At 44.0% G+C, this 19,554-nt stretch overlaps 1 protein-coding gene across 1 annotated transcript; it reads right to left on the reverse strand.

The window, feature by feature from the left end:
* Positions 1 to 300: 300 nt before the first annotated feature.
* LOC311062824 (dolichyl pyrophosphate Glc1Man9GlcNAc2 alpha-1,3-glucosyltransferase-like) lies at positions 301 to 16,858 on the reverse strand (the record flags this gene model as incomplete). Its single annotated transcript, XM_084082043.1, has 3 exons — positions 301 to 306; positions 12,041 to 12,115; positions 15,248 to 16,858. The coding sequence occupies 3 exons, from the start codon at positions 16,856 to 16,858 to the stop codon at positions 301 to 303; spliced, it is 1,692 nt and encodes a 563-aa protein (XP_083938169.1).
* Between the last annotated feature and the right edge of the window lie 2,696 nt (positions 16,859 to 19,554).

The following is a 19,554-nucleotide window of genomic DNA, read 5'->3' on the forward strand; positions in this document are numbered from 1 at the left end:
TCTGAAATAACAACACAAAAAACATAAAGAATATATTTTCCAGCAAATCTCTTAGCTCCACAGACATTGTTGTGAAGCAGAAGGTCTCACTGGTCAAGTTTATAAAGATTGCTACGTCTGTCGCTTCCACCCAGCTCCTACACTGATGCACTCAGAGAGAGAGAGAGAGAGAGAGAGAGAGAGAGACAGAGACAGAGACAGAGACAGAGAGAGATGAACTGAAGTAACTACATCAAGTGTCCAGATTTTTGCACTCATATTCAGAACAATGGACACATTTCATCAACATTCAGTGTAGGGCTACAACTAGTGACAGAATGACACAAGGAGAGAGCCATGTGTATAACCTTCCACCATACTATTGTCCACACATCCATGTAAGCCGTGTATGCGTACACACGCACCGGACACAGAGAGAGAGAAGAATTCAAATTTAATTCATAAGATTATCGTGCCAGCTTCCCTATGTTGGGCAAGCCACTATTGTCAAAAGTGTGTACAATTATCAAACACATTTTAAAAAAAAATAGCAAAAATAGCAGATCTACAAGCTCACATTCAACAGTTGATGCTTTATGGGCTTGTAGATCTGCTACTGTATTTCTATATCTTTCTTTCTTTTTTGAGTTATTTCGCAATAGGAAAAGATTTTTTTTAGATTTTTTTCAAAAAAATGTTAGGATTTAGAAAACAAGCCTCTGGTCTTAATGGGTTAATGAATGAAATGAGTGTATTTGCATTTTGATACCCTGTCACAACTCACTCCCTTCAAAATCAGCCACAACACAACAGACATGATGTAGATTCACGTCAGCGTTCAATTCCAAATTAACATTTGCAATTGACGGCTGTTATGTCAAAGCCCCAAATCTCTAGCTTGAACTTAAAATCTCACACATGATTAAAGAGACCCAGAGCCACATACACATATACTGCACCATGTCACAACTCGATACATTCAGCAACAACCACAACACAACACTGTGGATTCACATGAACCTTCAGTTCCAGATCCAGAAACGCTCACTGAACATAGTTCATTCAGTCATTGGGTCCCAAAATGACAGCAATAGGCTTTATTCACAGCAACCATATTATGAAGACATTCACAGGTGTTACCAATGATACTAATGAAGGCTCTGTTCCATTCTGGTCAAACAGAGTCAGTGTGCTGATATTGTGCATGTTGACCCACTGGAAACACTCTGATACGGGTGCAATACGTTAGTCCGACAGCGCATTCCTCCGACAGCGCAGTGCTCCGACATTAAACAGTAAACCCGAACCAAACCCGCACCCTAACCCTAACCGCACGCGGATGCCACATAGTCGGAGAAAAGGTCTGTCGGATTAACGCATGCCTCCCCTCTGATACACCAGTGGGTCTACAGTTGGGGTCCAGGGACCCTCATGGGCTTCCAAATGGCCCCTTACAGGTGTGTAACTCTGAGAGTGTACAAATGGAACCAAATGGACCTGTAAGGGTCCATTTGGTTCCATTTGTACACTCTCAGAGTTATGGGGGTCGTGGAAACCACTGTGCTACACTAAATGGAACAGAGCCTTCATTAGTATCATTAGTAACACCTGTATAGGAAGTGATAATATGGCTGCTGTGCATAGAGCCTATAGAGCAACAGCCTGAATCTCATTATTAGTAGCCTACACACAGCGCACAACACAAGAAGCAGCAGCTATAAAAAAAAAATAATAATAATAAAGAAGAAAAAAACAAGGTTCCTACCTTGATCCGTCTTCTACTTGACTTCATCAGTTGTGTAAGTGATGCAGGGTCAAACTTTAGGACCCATGGACAGTGAGATAGAGCCCTCCCAATCTCTCGTTCATCCTCGGACAAGCCCTCCAGTGGCGCGTCTCCAGCCATCTCCATCCTCCATACATCTGGCTAGCTTATCACCACTACTTTACATCTCCATCCTCCATAAGCCTTGAGTATCTGAAAGAGATAGAGAGATAGAGATAGAGATATATATATATATATATATATTTATATATACACACACACACACACACACACACACACACATGCACACACATAATAACTAACTGTATTCATAGAACTTCTTAAAACAGCATCAAAGATTTTTTTTTTTTAAACACCCAAACATTGTGTTAATGACACTTAACTTGGATGTTTTAAAATCATATAAAAGTAGGAAGTGGATAGCAAATTTCATCAAGATTAATATTTTGCTGTACACTCAATCTATTTTCAGCCCAAAGTATTGTGAGACGGAATGTTTTGACTGCACACCAAACTCAGTGAGATGAATCGATTTTTGAGGCTGGTGGCTGAGCCACAGGAGAATGTCATGGAGAAAAGAGAAAAAAAAGCAAAGGAAAAAAAATGTCAATAAGCTGATCGTTTTCAGATAGGAGTTTGTGCTCGTCTAGGAGGTTCTGAGTTTTGTTCAGAGGTCAATGAAAGGACAGCACCTTGAGCATTTATTTTTTTAGGAGGTCCTATAGACACACATACAAGATAGCAGTAATACAAACAGAAACACTGCCTTACGCACTCTCACCCTCTACCACTCACACCCCCAGCCCTCATCTGGTATAAAAGAAAAAAGTTTGCGAGTACCAGAACTTTCAAATGGATATGAAACTAGAGGACAATATCTGACTCCAAGTCGCAGCAGTTCATTATTGGGTGAGTACACACGCAGCACGACCAATAGGCTCTATGCACAGCAGCCATTTTGGAGATAAAATTGGGACTCTTCTGACTTTCTTCACAGGTGTTACCAATGATACTAATGAAGGCTCTGTTCCATTCTGGTCAAACAGAGTCAGGGTGCTGATATTGTGCATGTTGGCTCACTAGAAATACTAGTGGGTCTCAAAGTGTGGTCCAGGGACCCTCATGGTTCCTTGAGAGGGTGTAACTCTGAGAGTGTACAAATGGAACCAAATGGACCCTCCCGGGTCCATTTGGTTACATTTGTACACTCAGAGTTATGGGGGTCCTTGAAATTAAAAAGTTTGAGAACCACTGTGCTACACTAAATGGAACAGAGCCTTCATTAGTGTCATTGGTAACACATGTGAAGGAAGCAAGGAAGGGGCCCAATTTCTGTCCAATATAGCTGCTGTGCATAGAGCCTATTTAAACCCCGCCGCGATCAATCTGCTATACCCGGGTGGGGATAGGACCCCCTGTGTATTTGGAATACATGAAATGTATGTAATATCACAGCCATTAGGGCTAGACCAGAGCTAGACTTGCACATGCACAACATAGGCACTTAAACCCCTCTAGTCTTTGTGAAACGGACCTGAGTGGCATCTGTAGCATGGGCAGCTTTTTTCTGTCTATGTAGCAGTAGCCTAGTGGCTCAGAGCCTCTGCCTGGATGCTGGGTTGAAGTGTTTAAAGGCAGGTTGTTTTAAGATGGCCTGAAGCAGCTGAAAGAGGTATTAGATCTCAGAAGACGTCTCACTTCTCGTCATAGTTTAACAAACGTAACCCATTGACATAATGGTGTTAATGAGACCAGGTGCTCTCCATCCTCTGCACAAGTAGAACTTTAATTAATAATTGTTAACTTACATAAATCAATGATCACTTCACCGCTGTTTAACAATAATACACACGCTAATCAGTAATCACTACAACACATGGCTAGTTACCATAATACACTAATCAATACAACACACCAATACACACAAAATAACAGGCACAGCGCCCCCTAGTGTTAAAAAAAACACATCCAACCTGTGCCAAAAAAACTCAGCAGCCGTTTTAACAAGCAGTGGTTCAGAAAGTGGGGTCCCTGATGGGGGTATGAGGGGGGGGGGGGGGGGGGGGGGTGACCACGTCCCAGGGGTCCCTAGGATTTTTAAAAACACAGTAGATGTCATTTCTAGTATTCTGGTGGATTTTGGGAGTTTGATACTTTTATCAGGCTTTACCAACATAGGACCCATTAAAAAGCTAAAAGTTGGTTTGATGACTGAAGCAATAAAAGAGCCATGTTTAACTGCATTCAATTACAATGTATCACTTAGATACATGGAGTGTATGTACACACATGTATACCACTAGAGATAGAGTGTCACGGTTTGCAGAATGACTGAACCCAAATGCAGAGCCACAAGCAGAATAGTTTCAAATTAGAAGATTTATTAAGCAAAAGTCAACAACCAAAGCAGTAGTTGAATGCTGTAAACAGCAAGGCTGAAAATGCTAACTTCTCTGAAGCACAAACAACTAACCAGAAAACTCAGGGCTGGGAGTTGTAAACAGTAACAGCAAGTCTGAAAATGTTAACTTCTCTGAAGCACAAAACAACTAACCAGAAAACTCATGGAAGGGAGTTGCAAGCACTAATCAGGAAGTCCAAAGGTGAAAACTCTTCTGGAGCACAAAAACAAAGAACAAGAAAACTCCACAGCAGATCACATGAACATCAAAGTATGCGCTGACAATGACTGTGTGCAATGAGTCCAGTTTTATAGGGAGCAGGTTGATTGGAGAAGTGATCACAGGCTTGTAATGGGCATGGCACTGCTGGGCTGATGAGGGAGTGGGGACAGGTGTGTAACCAGGACTGAGAGAAGGAATGGAAAGAGGGAGTGGCCGAAGAGGAGACACGGTCTGTGGGGGGGCAGACCGTGACATAGAGAGAGAGAGAGAGAGAGAGAGAGAGAGAGAGAGAGCACTCACACCTTCCAACAAATCAAATACTTACATGGTGATTTGCATATCAACAAGGAGGTCCTATGTGGGCCTTTGACACATGGGTTGTCAATGTATCTCTGACATAAAAAGGTCAATAATAACATAAGCAAAAAACCAGCATGAACTTTTATTATTGGAATAGTAAAAGTTACATTTCTCAAAGGTTTGTGACATTCATTTTCACTTTTTTAATTTGTTATGTTTTAATTTGTTATGTTCTTATGACCTCAATTACACCCAAAAAATCTGAACTTTGAACATTCAGTGGATTTTCTGTGGTCTGGGGTTTTCTGAATAATTAGGCTGAAAAGTAATCTGAGCTTGGCCCTTGGGCAGTGAAGTCACAGGCCATTAATCCCGCCCACTCTCCTCCTCGCCCCTCCCCTCCCCTATCCTTTCCTTTGGGGGGGGGGGGGGGGGGGGGGGCAAATCCCTCTACAGCGACACCCGCAGGCAAACATTTATTTTTTCATTGCAGTTGAAAAGGCTTTAGAAATGTGAGAGAAAAACACCTGCCATGGATCAATGGAGTGGATTTTTTTGTTTTTTTATACACGTTTGAAGGACCATGACAAAGACTTTTAATGTGTGGTAAAACTGAACGTCATGAAACCTTTAATGTCTCCGATACTAATCAAAGTTCAGCTGTTTCACGACATCTGAACTGAAGTCCAATAACTCAAGATATACTGTACATGTAGCCTACAGCTAATTATGATAGGCCTACTTTCATTCATAATTTATAAAAAATAACATCATTCATAACTCGGTAGCCTGCAACAGTCAATGTTGCTTGTCGAAAAGGACACATTCACAAGCTTAAAAGCTCGTCAAATTGAGGCGTCTTTTTGAAGAAAGTGTTGAAATGAAAAGGAATATTTTATATAGAGTTTATATAAAATTTGAAAATGCAAAATTTGAAAACGCAAACAGCCAGCTATATTCTGATTGGACAAAATTATAATGGAATGAAAATCATAATAATATAGGCTACTAATCATTTTAAGCCTTTCAAACATTCTGTGCTATTTTTATTCATGTACATTTATGTTATGTACAATTTGCATAATATAATTAACATATATTAACATTAACATATATTAACATATCATTTATACTCAATATTTTCTGGTGTAACTAATAGGGATAAATTAATTATTTCAAATGATTGTGTGTGTGTGTGTGTGTGTGTGTGTGTGTGTGTGTGTGTGTGTGTGTGTGTGTGTGTGTGTGTGTGTGTGTGTGTGTGTGTGAGAGCATTCCTTCACAGCATTCCTTCACATTGACTGGTAGGAATTCATTCATCCGCCACCACCAGCGTTTTTACTAATCTTCCGAGACCCACAGAAATGTTTTTTGGGGTACGGTGGTGCAGTCGGTAGCACTGTCGCCTCACAGCTAGAAGGTCCTGGGTTCGATTCCCGCAGGACACGCTGTGGGCACTGGGGGCGTGTCCTATCCTCCACGTCATCGCGCCCATACCCTAGGTGGGGTTGGTGAAAGGGTCTCTCTGTGTGGAGTTTGCGTGTTCTCCCTGTGTTCTATATAGGTACCCTCACAAAAACATGCAGTAATCCTGGTCACTATACTGCGCCTGATGGAGGGGAAGGGAACTGGTTGGAATAACGTGTTCCTTCCACGCGCTACGTCTAACCAGGGAAACTCCCCCCTGTCAGGTGACAAGAAGGTCAGTTGGCTCTCATGCATTGAAGGAGGCATGAGCTCGGCCCTGGGCTCCCTAGGTTGGCAGAGGGAAGGTAGTGCCTAGGATTACATAGACAATTGGCACTGGGTGTACAAAATGGGGTTACAAAATCGTGGGATAATTAAAAAAAAAAGTTTCCTAATGTTTGTTTTTTCAAAGAAGATTAAAACAACAGATTTCTGGGGGAGAGGACCAGGGTCTGTTCTATCATCCGGGAAAAAAGATTTAACCGCGATCTTCTGTTCTTTAGTTATCGGCAGTTGAAGATAGCTTGTTTTCACCAAAAACGCAATTTGGGAAAATAAATCAGAGATAAATGTATTTGTTTAGATAGTTTGATTTCCGGATGTATTCTTCTCCGGGAGTCCCAGGATCAGTCACAGGTTGCGGAAGAGCGCCCTCTATCGTAATCACTGAAAACACCAAATGATGAATCTATGGAAGTCAATGGCAGTCAAGCGTTGGATTTGAAATGACTTCTATAGCCGTCAATGGCAGTCAATGTGTTAATAAGCTAATAAGTTAAAAGTTAATAATTTAGCTTTTGGAAGGAGGCAAAAAAAACAACCTCCTCAAATGCAGTAGCCTATTTATTTTCCTCTGTCCTTATGTCATGCTTTTTTCCTTTTTATGCATTATCTGGAATTTGTCCAACTATCCTGCTATAAAATGAGGAAACTCCTTCCCTCCCTCCCTCCTTCCTTCCTTGTGACATCACAGGTTTACAGGTGTAAACAGGTTGAAAGGATTAGAGAAAGAAAAACAAATGTAACAGGTCAAATATCAATGTGGGTATGTGTGAAATGTAGGCCTATACATAAGGTGTGTGATATTTACGAACACAAGGTGTGTGGTTAAACATATCAGTGGGATGAGGCAGTTGAATAGCAGCAGATGTGATAACAGATTATCAACATATGGTGCATGATTTAAGGAAAATATCAATCGCACACGTACACAGCCACACATGTGTGCGCACGCAAAAGATCACAGTTGTTTCAGAGGTCAGGTCATCAGTCAGTTTGTTTCAGAGAGTCGGTCCAAAGTGATAATAATGATAATTATCCAGTGTCTGGTAAACTGATAGGTCTAATTAACTTCTAGCGCACCTGTCTAGTGAATGTACTGTACTGTACTTGAGTAAAAGACGGTGAAACATCCACATAATTTGTGTCAGGGTTGTGTCCGTTATTATAGAGGTGTCGGGTTTGATGTATTTTTAGGAACTGTTCTATCTGTCCATCAACACCTTGGTGATCCAACCACCAGCTGAGATCCCTGCTACTAATTGACACACAGATGTATTTGCGCGCGCGCGCGCACACACACACACACACACACACACACACACACACACACACACACACACACACACACACACACACACACACACACACACACACACACACACACACATTTGCTCGCATACAAATGCAGATACACACATGCAGATGCATAGAGCCTAACAAGACAGACAGACCACCGACAGACAGACAGACAGACAGACAGACAGACAGACAGACAACGTTAGTTCCATAGAAAGAAGAGTGGGGAGAGAGAAGAAGAAGAAGAGGGGAGGTGGCATTTCTTCCTCGGCATAGTGGGAATGTACGTGTGAAATTTCATGGAAATTGAAAGCTGCGTGCATGATTTGAGGCATTTTGTTCAAAACAGACCAATCCTGCAAACTTTGGAAGCCAACCTTAGCCAATCAGGATGGAATATGGGAAATCGGACAGATCCGTGTTGATCATATGACTATAGAGATACTGTGTATCGATTTGTGTGATGTTTGGACAAAATCTGTAGGAGTAGTATAAAAAAATGTGTTTTACACAAATCAGCCTCCTGGTGGCGCTATAACAGGCCAATCTGAAAGATTTGGGGCAGAGGTTCTGAATTGGCATCCAGGGAGTGTGTGTGCCCAGTTTCGCAGCAACCGGGCCAACGGTGCCGGAGATTAGCTGTTCACAGACAGAAGGACACACACACGGACGGACGGACAGGGTGCAAAACATACTCTCTCGCCATGCCTTTCGGCCTGGCGGAGACAACAAGAGAACAATAGAAGGCCAAACAAGTTATCTACATATTTACAAAGTACCTGAGATAAAGAAACAAACTAAGGTGCCTGAGTAGCAGCAATGTATGTATACTGTGCATGATATACTTATAGACGTTAAGGTGCTTAGAGAGAAAAAAAAAGCGCAATAAAAAAGAAAAAAAAGACAAAATTAACCCTTTCAGACCGAGAACGCATCTGTGTCATTTTAAGATTTCTTTGGCTATTTTTTTAGAAGAATTGTGTACACAATGCAGAATCAGACACAGATGTAAACACGTACTGTACGTATGCGGCACACACACACACACACACACACACACACACACACACACACACTAATCTAATTGCCAAGCCATATGGGGGTTCTCGCTCAAGACATAATGTGGGATCTACACTTGACAAAGGCTGATCACGTAATCATGTACAAATATTGATTTTCAGAGTGACAGATGTTAGAAATGAGACCCATCTGTTCATAAGCCGTTGTCTTAATCAGAAGCCTTCAAATGTGGAAAAGCCTAGAGGTAAATAAAGCAATATGTATTCATGTGATGTTGGGCTGAGTGGCCTACACATAATGAGTAACTGGGCAACGCAGACCAAGTATAGAGCCTTCTTAAATGTTTTTTTAAAAGGCATGGTCACTCCCTTTACTCCAATTTGTTGTTTTGTCTGAATGTGTAATGGCAATTATTATACCCTATAGAGGACTCATCTTATCTCACAATGCATCGAGGAAAGTTAGGTACAAGTACAACCGATTCAAAACGCTGCTTTATGCCATCATAGATTGCGCTGAAAGAAAATGCTTATCTGCATGTTTTACATGCACAACAGGAACGACTAAATTAACGGCTACACGAGTATCGTGTCCAAAATGTGTGTGTGCGTTTTTTGTTTTGTTTTGGCTGATGAGTTCAAATTATATTGGGGGTAGAGAGTGAGGGAATGATTTCAGACACAGCCTGGGTGTTGTAGACTGATGTCCAACAATCAGTAGACCTGAAAATGTCCAAGCGTTCTATCAATGCATTGAATGGGAGATTATCACGTTTTATCAGACCATTGAATGGGCGAAGTAGGCGAGCTACCGTCTACCCCGCGATTTGTCAGACCATTCATTGGGCGTAATCAGGAGCTACTGACCTACCGACGGAGGCGGAGCAGTCCCCACAACAATATTTACGATTCTGTCCATATCGGTACATAACTCGAACGGCGCTGAGTAGGCACAGGCGAGGGTCGCACCGCTCCGGACGGCAACTCAGTCGCCTTAGCTCCTTCGGTGGCCCGTCGCGGGGCTCCACCTCGCCTGAGACTGCGCGCCTCCGTCATGGTCCGAAACCGAAACAACCAAAACCAAAACCGAAACTAAAGTATTTAAGTCATCTCCGTCGGTAGGTCAGTAGCTCCTGATTACGCCCACTGAATGGTCTGATAAATCGCGGGGTAGACGGTAGGTCGCCTACTTCGCCCATTCAATGGTCTGATAGAACGTGATAATCTCCCATTCTATGCATTGATAGCATCCGAATCAGGTGTCTCTTGATGACTTGACTGTTGTCAGATGCCATTGACGTCCATGGTGATCATTTTGACAATCAACCTGGTCATGCTTTCTTGCCAAGTTTTGTCAAATGTGAAAAAAAGTGAAAGCATATTGATGTTGGCTGTGAAGTTGTCTTGCATGAACAGGTATCATCGGCGCCGCCAGCTTCACTCAAGTTTGTCAAGGTAGGTGTATTTTCTCATACGTTCTTCAACAAGCATTTTGAGGGAAGTTTGTTAGGACCATATGATTACTTTTTTTCTCTATTTAAACAGCTAGAGATTTTTCTAAACGTTTACCATTTTTGTTCACATTTAGCATTTAAAAGTCATACCAGTGTTGTTAAATAGGGAGTAGGCTGGATGCTAGTTCTTTCAAACATATGCAATAACCAAGATGGTGCATTGGTCAGGATGCAAAGAATGGATGAGGAGACGTGATATATACCACTGTAATCCCAAAGGAGTATCCAAAGATCTTTACAATGGTAACAATCACTCATAAAGGCTCAATGTTAATATTAAGACATCTGCAGACATTAGCAGCGTTTCTTTTCAGCTTGAACAGAAGCTTATAGACCACTTATTTGTTTACCAACATTGAGACTGGATGCACAGGTGATTGTTTCATGCAATCAATGCTCAACCTGTTGTTTCGGGTGCGCTGGTTTCAGCACACCCCAACCCCCTAATTGTGTGTTGGCTAGTGATGCGCGCCCTAGTGAGACCCGACAGAATGGGTTTGACGTTTGCGCAGTATGACGCTTGCAACCAGTGTGACGTCGTCTGTTAAGGGGTCTATTGACATCCAAAGATGTCATTCGCTTTCCAGTCCTGAACGAACTGTCCAGTTATAATTGAAAAAGAACGACCCCTGGTGGCCGAATAAGGGGACAGAGAAAATGACGTTCACCAAATAAATAAATAGACATTGAATGCTAGTACACTACAAGTTTGGTCGCTTTTCAGTTTTCAGGCACCATAAACGGTGATACAGTAGGCCTACTTCTTTTGTCATAAAGAAATGGTTAGCTAAACACCTTGGTAACTCCTCCAGCCACATATGAACATTATACAAATGACGTAGGCCTATGTTTTCTTACATCTTCTTACACAACATAAATAGACCCCTTAACAGACGACGTCACACTAGCTGGTTGCAAGCGTCATACTGGTTGCAAATTAAACCTGTCAGGTCTCGCTAGGGCCCGCGGCGACATATTTTGAGATGGGGGTCGGCGGCCAAATACATATAATTTTGGGGGTCCTTGACATGAAAAAATACTGTTGGGATTTAGAAGACATTTGTAGAATCGGCTTCAGGTCTTAATGGGTTAAACACCCAATCATGGGTTCTGAACACTACCTGCCTTGCTGTCCTGTATTTGTGTTCCCACCACACCAGCATGAGTGAAGTACAGCATGAGTGAAGTATAAATATGGAGAGAGTTGAGACAATAGGATAATTTCAAGACTGTATGTCAACTAGAAAGACTGCATGCTGTACCTTCACTACCTCTTTACAACTGTCATGACATAACAGTTCCCCCAGATGAGTCTGAATATCACCTTTTTATCTTGCCTTTAACTGATCTGCCCTTTGACCTTTTTTGACCCAAACGTGAACCACTTTCAACCTAATCTCTCAAGAACAGATTCAGAGCTGCGCTACTGAATCTGTCAGGAGCCCCGTTCAGAACGTGTGTGCGTGTGCCTACAAGTGGGCGTGCCTTCAGATCAGGAAGCAGGCAGCGCTTTACCCAATCAAATGTAGTGGGCGGGATTTACATCTGTGTGCTCGCTTCCATTTCCAGCATTTTTATTACCATAAATCTGTTTTTGACATAATTGCAGAATCGTCGTGCAATGTAGCATATCAAATAGCCTAAACTTAACATTGGCGCACACACAGAGGCCATGCCACGCCAGCAGGCTATGGCACAGAACCCCATCAGAATAAATAGGCCTAGGCTGCACACAGTATGGCAAAGCGCCGATTATCAAAACATATTAATTACTGTGGCACAGCGGCAGCAGCCCGTCAGGCAATCACTGGCCGCCAGAACACGACACACAGTGGCCACGCCAGCAGGCTATGGCACAGAAACCCATCAGAACAAATAGGCATAGGCTACACACACAGTATGGCAAGGCGCTGAAACACAATACAGTATAATTATTAATACAGAAGGTATATTAAATTTGCAGCAGCAGTTGGCACAGCGGCCCAGCCTTTAGAACACAATAGAATACAGTAGGCTATGCCTATAACATTAACAGAAGCGGTTGGCACATGTGGCCCATCATCAGTACACAATACAATAAATGTTATTAATTATCTTGGCTTGAACTTTTCCAAATGTGCTCTTGCGCTCTTGGGTGATGGAGATAAATTCCCTCATCAGGGCATGTATGTCCAAGATGTCCAGAATGTCACTGTGAACATGCACAAGGGCCAGATGTGTCAGTCTTTTCTGGGTCATTGTACTGCACGTCCATGTTTTCAGGCGCCGAAGGGTAGAGAATGATCTATCTGAGGATGCAACAGATATTGGCAGACTGAGATACAACTTCATGAGGTTTTCGACATCTCTGAACATTTTTCTGGTTTGTGGCTGAAGTTTGGTGAGACATGAACCCACTGTAGCGCATGGGGAGTCCTTAATTATGTCTCCCAACATTTTGAGAGCAGGCGGTCTGTGTCCAGCTGCTCATGCTTGGGCAGGTGAAGGGCCTGTGCGTCAAATTCAACTGTGCCCTTTGCTGCGTTGATAACGGTCCTCTCTCTACTTGCTGCTATACGCATGCTGTCCTGGTCAAATCTCCTCTCCAATTCTGAGTGCACCAAATCTACAGCTTCATAAAACTCGCGTCTCCACTTGAGTTCTGCTGATTCAACGGGTGCAATACGTTAGTCCGACAGCGCATTCCTCCGACAGCGCAGTGCTCCGACATTAAACAGTAAACCCGAACCAAACCCGCACCCTAACCCTAACCGCACGCGGATGCCACATAGTCGGAGAAAAGGTCTGTCGGATTAACGCATGCCTCCCGATTCAACAGCCACCATTTCGGGTTCCCCTGTGTGACGAAAGCGGGATGGGGTTCTGCTCACTCTTGGCGTGTCTGTGGGCATCTTCAGGCCGAGTTTGGAAGCACATGTTTTCACCTTGGCAGTTATATTGTCCAAAACGTTGTCATCTCTCAGTGCTGCTACCCTTTCTCTCAGGGCATTTGCGCATTCAAATGCCCCAAGTGCACTTGCCTTTGAGCTCTGTAAGCTTTTGGCGACTGCCTCACAGGGCCTGAACAATGCGTCACAGCACAGAAGCCCAAAGAACGTTTTTGCTTTCAATGCCTGTTCGTGCAGGCCCTTGATCTTTGCTCTCGTTTCCCCTCTGACACTGTTGTCATCCTTAAAGACCCCTACACTGTACGATATTTGACCGATTTCACTCTCGGGATACTTTTTGGTGTTCGCCGACAAAACCACCGATCTCAGTTAAGATCGGGCGTTCCTCGGCGAGGTGTTGATCGCGCAGTGTAAGGTACTCCAAGAAGAAACACCCCGATAAAGTACGGTCGGCAAGGGGTTCCCGACAACTTTTAAATTTCAAACTTGTAGGATATTTAGGGCTATCGGCCCCGATCTAGTGCACGCTACAACCAATGAGAGCACATTACAGCCACGCACCGTGGCTAGTCCTACCGCATAGAACCGCAATATTACCGTCCAGGCAGTCCAGTTCTGTATTAGTTAAACATGATAAAACAGATTGATAGAGTGAGCGAGCCTGCTCAACGATGGGGCTGTTTATTATTAGAGAGGAATAGGGCTTGCAGACAGAGAGAGAGAGCTCTGTGTGTGTGTGTGTGTGTGTGTGTGTGTGTGAGTGTGAGTGTGAGTGTGTGTGTGTGTGTGTGTGTGTGTGTGTGTGTCGCACGTATGTATCTCTGAACAATATTGACAGGTTTTGCAAGAGAAATAAGCAACCAGGACTATGAAAACAAGCCCAACTAAAGCGACTGGCTGCATGAGCACTTTAAACCTATATACAAATAAAATAGCCGATCTACAAGCTCACAACGCGTCGCAGCTATTTTCAAAGAAAAAAAACAACATTAACAAATAAAGCCAAATAAGCAACTACACTTTGGAAATAAGCTAAAAAGAAACGCAACCACCAATATTTTTTACAAGCAACTCGCTTATAATAAGCGGACACGGCAACATTGCTTCTGATCTGAATTGCACCCTGGTTGACTTTTGAAACGTTTGTTTCAGAGAGGGAGAGAGAGAGAGAAATACAGAGAAATTGAGAATTATTTAATGTCAATCATTAGCGTCCTGTCTCGGTCTTGCGCATATATCACAGGAGCCTTTCACGTTTTCGTGAGACGTTTGGAATAAAAACAAATGTATGTATTGGGTCGGGATCACATCGTGGTGAAATATCTTGCAATCAGTGAACCCCTGTCGCCGACCAATCAATCGTGCGAGAATCACAACAATGTATTTAGCCCGATTTCAAGAGAGAAACTCGTGCAATGTGAAATGCTTAACAATCTGTTCACTCGCCAACCATTTCAAATGTCGGGCAGTGTGTAGGGGCCCTAAGTGTGTAAAGTGTGGCTACCAGAGTGCTGTATGAGGAGCAGACGCGATTGCCATTGTGCGCACGCACCACCGGGTTGGACACAGGCCTAAGATGTTGGTTACCCCTTCATCTACATCAAAGAGAGATTCATACAGTTGTTTACGTTTTGATCTCCCAGAGGCTGTACAAACTCAACGTTCTCCTCTTCCTCCCCCTCCGATAACAACAACTCGACAGTCACAGACTCATCAATGGTAGTAGTTGCTTCTGTATTCTTTTTTGATTTGGGCCCGCCACCAAAGAAATCAGAAATTCGTTTTTGAGCCATGGTGTAAACTAAACAAACTGACAAGCGACAGGAGCTTGTGAGTGCGCCCCGCTCGTAAAGTAAACACTAAACAGGAAACAGCGGACAGGTGACCGACCTGTCCGTAGGCAGACGCTGATTCGTGATGATGAATAATAAAACAAAAAAGGTGTAGTTTAAGAATATTTATTTCTAAAATAGGCCTATTTTCTTTTATTACCCAACCCAGTTTTCTTTTTTTTTTGAGTGGTGCCAGCAGCTCCTACACTTGACCGTGTGTGTGGGTCCGTCCTTCCGTCCGTCCGTTTTCTTTTTTTAACCTGGGGGGAGGGGGGCGGGGAGGGGGGCGGCCGCACCTGCAGCACCCCTACTTCCCGCGGTACTGGTAGGAAGTACCGGAGGTAAAGTCTTACAAAGCTATAAGTGACTCCAAGGCTGCAGTATACGGATGTCACCAATAGGGGGAGAAATGGCAGTGTCTGCCGCCACGGTGTCAAGGGATAGACAAACTCACGCAGGATCTCCACAGCAAACAGACCCAACAGGTACACATATTCCATGGAGCTGAGCACCGGCCCCTGGTCTGAGTACAGGTGTGTCAGAGCAGCGACAGAGTACACAGTGAACATCGACATCAGCAGCACTTTGATCGGCAGCTCCGCTTTGGTAAAAATGAGCGGTGACAGCGAATAGTTCCCTGTAGTCGCCAACAGCAAGAATATCCCAGCATCCTCTCTGCTCTCTACCGCAAGGATGCTTAGTGGCAGCACAGCGATGAGGATGGCCTTTTCGTGCACGTGCCAACCGAACATGAAGGACCCCAAGGCGCAGACGACCAAACAACGCACAAAGTCCCTCCCGCCGACGACGCCTGGCTTCAACCAGGTCCTCAGCACGACCGGCAGGATGGACAGAAGCGTGCAGACGAGTGTGACGGAGGGAGAGACGGAGGGCAGAACGGAGTGACGAGACTCCTGCGCCAGTCCACCAGTCATGGATGCCTTAGGAAGGCCGGTTGCATCTAGGAGCTTCAGACGTGTGCCGACACTGACCAGAACCTTATCCAGCGTGTTGTAAAGGGCCCAGAAGTTCGGGGCCCAGTATACGTGGCACAGGCCTCTCTTAAAGGGGAACAGCCTGGACAGCACCTGGGGCATCTGGCCCATGGCTATGAAGGGGCCAAAGGACAGGGCGGTGACGGAGAGGACGATCGCCGCCAAGGCAATGAGACGGAGAGGCCTGAAACTCTTCCACCGGACGCCGCCGCCCGCGTCGTCGGTGAAACAGTAACACCGTAGCAGGTAGATCCCGTAAGCGGGGCTCACGTACAGGTAGACGTGTTTGAGGTTTAACAGCGCGGCAAACAACAGCGCCCCCTCCAGGTGACGTGACTGTGAATGTCTGTCCAGCGACAGCAGGAGAAATCCGAATAAGAACCCGTTATACTGAAAATGAAGGTGATCTAGCACCAGGAGACCGGCGTTCCACAGCAGCAGAACGGCCAGGATGAAGGGGGGTCTGGACAGGATCTCCTCAGAGACGGGCTCCTCCTTGACGCTCCTGCAACACTCCCTGACGGCGTAGATGAAGAGGAGGTCGCTGCAGACGACAGACAGCCTGTGGAACAGGAGGGCGGCCGGACTGCAGTACTCCAGGCTGTCCACCGACAGCATGTCACTGTCGACATACTGAGCCAGCTGGGACAATGCGCACTCGAACCACGCAAACAGCGGAGGGTAGTCCAGGGTCCACTCCGACGTGTCCTCGTGGTACCACCTGGACAGCGGGAGGCTATGTGTGATGGCGAGCCAGTTTCTGTGAACCTCAAAGTCTGTAGAGTGATATGCGTTAATGAAGAGACATTTCAGGCAGGTAACGCCGAACGCTAAGGCGGGAAACCAACTCCAACTGTCACCCGTGGTCTGCTCCATGATACCTCGAGCACTGACGCGTTCGTCCCACCATGGACATTTAAGTGAAATGCAGTCTCTTGGGCATGCACCTCTGTACTGAGGTATGATTCAAGCTCAATTAATGTGAGATTGCAATGGCATTATGTCATCAATGTGACATCACATTTAGTCCAAATATGGAGATGCCCACTTCAACGTCACCTTGGTGGTAATAAACAAAGCAAAGAAGAAGAAAATCTGCATAGCTACATATGACTTTATTAGACTGAGTATAATGTTTCAACCTTTCAAATAGGTAGGTCTTTGTCAGGTAGAGGTAATAAACAATACCTTTGGAGCTTGATCCAGTGTGCGGACTCTATTCCTTTTTGATGTTCGCTTCTGCCCAGCATCTAGCATTTTAAACTGTGGATGTGCATACTTTATTTACTTGAGTATTGTGTTGACATGTGCACTGTAATCAGGGGTCTTCAAGATGTGCATCGGTAAGGCATGTCTTGTGGTAGTTCTCAGTAGCCTATTCATTCAAATAATGTATTTTATTTATAATGCACTTTACATTGGTGTAAATCTCAGAGTGCTACAATATGCATTTGCATAAAAAACATCACACCACTATAAAAGATCTAAGAAACAGAAACAAAACATTTAAAACACGAGGGCATAAAGCCACGAGGTAAAACCAGTGTAGCTAAAAAATGCTTTGTTATAAGTAGGTCTTAAGTTAATTCCATAGTTGGCGGGCAGACGAGCAGAAGGCTCGGTCACCCATGGTACGTAGGTTGGTCATAGGGGTTATGATGAGGAGGTTAGTGTTTGAAGAGCGGAGGTTGCGAGCCGAGGATTGTGGAGAGACTAATTCCTTGAGGTAGGAAGCGTTGCCGTGGATGCATTGATCCAAGTTAACAGTGGAGTGAACAGAGGATGGGTGTGATGTGTTCATGTTTACGCACTCGAATAGTAATAGGCTCTATTCACAGCATCCATATTATGAAGACATTCACAGGTGTTACCAATGATACTAATGAAGGCTCTGTTCCATTCTGGTCAAACAGAGTCAGGGTTGCTGATATTGTGCATGTTGGCTCACTGGAAACACTCCGTTACACCAGTGGGTCTACAGTTGGGGTCCAGGGACCCTCATGGGCTTCCAAATGGCCCCTTACTGGTGTGTAACTCTGAGAGTGTACAAATGGAACCAAATGTTTGGAACCACATTTGGTTCCATTTGTACACTCTCAGAGTTATGGGGGTCGTGGAAACCACTGTGCTAGACTAAATGGAACAGAGCCTTCATTAGTATCATTGGTAACACCTGTGAAGGAAGTGATAATATGGCTGCTGTGCATAGAGCCTATTAGGTTCACATCAGAGAAGGCTGATCTACAAGATTGCAACAGGTTGTGAGCTTGTAGATCAGCTCGTTTCGCTACAGTATGTATCGTACAACAAAGGCGCTTAAAGGAATAGTTAACCCAAGAAATGACTTTATCTCTATCGTTTACCTACCCGGTGTTGTCTTTGACTTTTACTTTGTAAAACAATACTTAACGGTGAATTCGGAATCCAACGTCATGATGAATGGCATTAATCAGAGACTCCACGTAACAACAGCAAAACGGTATAAAAAATCTGTCCATAAAGTGCAAACACAGCTCATATTATCATTTAGATTCTGTTCTACCGAAGTCCGCTAAGAAACGTTCCAGAAATTCCGTTCATCTGGAGCGTATTCACATGCACGTGAGCGCCCATACATGTGTGTCTTTCGTGCATGAGCCGGTTTTGCCCGGAAGTGTTTTAAAAGTTTATAAATAACGATAGAAGAAGAAAATATAGAACGTGAAGAGATAGAACAGACACCGGACTGCATTATGAGCTGTGTTTTGAACTTTTGTTTTGGACAGATTTTTGTCTTGCTGCTGTGACGTGTAGTCTCTGATTCATTCCATTCATCAAGTTTTTTCTTCATTGTTAGATTCTGAATTCACCGTTAAGGAGTGTTTTACAAACTAAAACTCTCCGTGAGTCAAAGACACCACCGGGTAGGTAAACAATAGAAATAAAGTAATTTCTTGGGTGCGAACTATACCTTTAAGTGTTTGCGGTGAATGTCACTTTGCAAAGTGAACATTTCCATCTCCACTTCATCAGCATTCACGTTGAATGCGGCACTCTGTTGCTCAGCAACGCATGTCATGTCCACTTGCATGAAAGGATTTGAAATGAATGGCACAGATGGCTCCAGCTTACTGTATCAAAGTCACAGAAATCATCTGCATAACTCTTGCCAAAACTTCAATATCTTCACTTTCAATCATCTGCCCCCGCCTAAATACAAGATGAATGTGAAAGGAAAGCTTTATTTTCCGGTATTCAGCTGATTACCGTCTGACGGCCCATTATTCCAATGTCCCTGTACTGTAGTTCAACAAATGGCAGTGTGAGGTGAGGGTTAGCAATCGTTTTTGTGCGGTTGTGGACCGCACAAAAACCTTTGGATAAAAGTGTATACAGTCTACTAACCATTTCATCCATTGAAAACGTGCTAGCGTATACCCACGACCGCGCATGTCGTGCAGGGAATAATTATCGTATACCCTCCGAAAAAACCTAGAACACACCACTGCTGTTCAACTTCAAACTCCATGTTAGACTCATTGTAAACAAACGTCCTTGGTTCTGGTGACTGATATTCTCCTTCTAATAAATGA

The sequence above is a fragment of the Gymnoscopelus microlampas genome, assembly GCF_963454915.1.
Source record: "Gymnoscopelus microlampas genome assembly, chromosome: 16".
Lineage (NCBI taxonomy): Eukaryota > Metazoa > Chordata > Actinopteri > Myctophiformes > Myctophidae > Gymnoscopelus > Gymnoscopelus microlampas.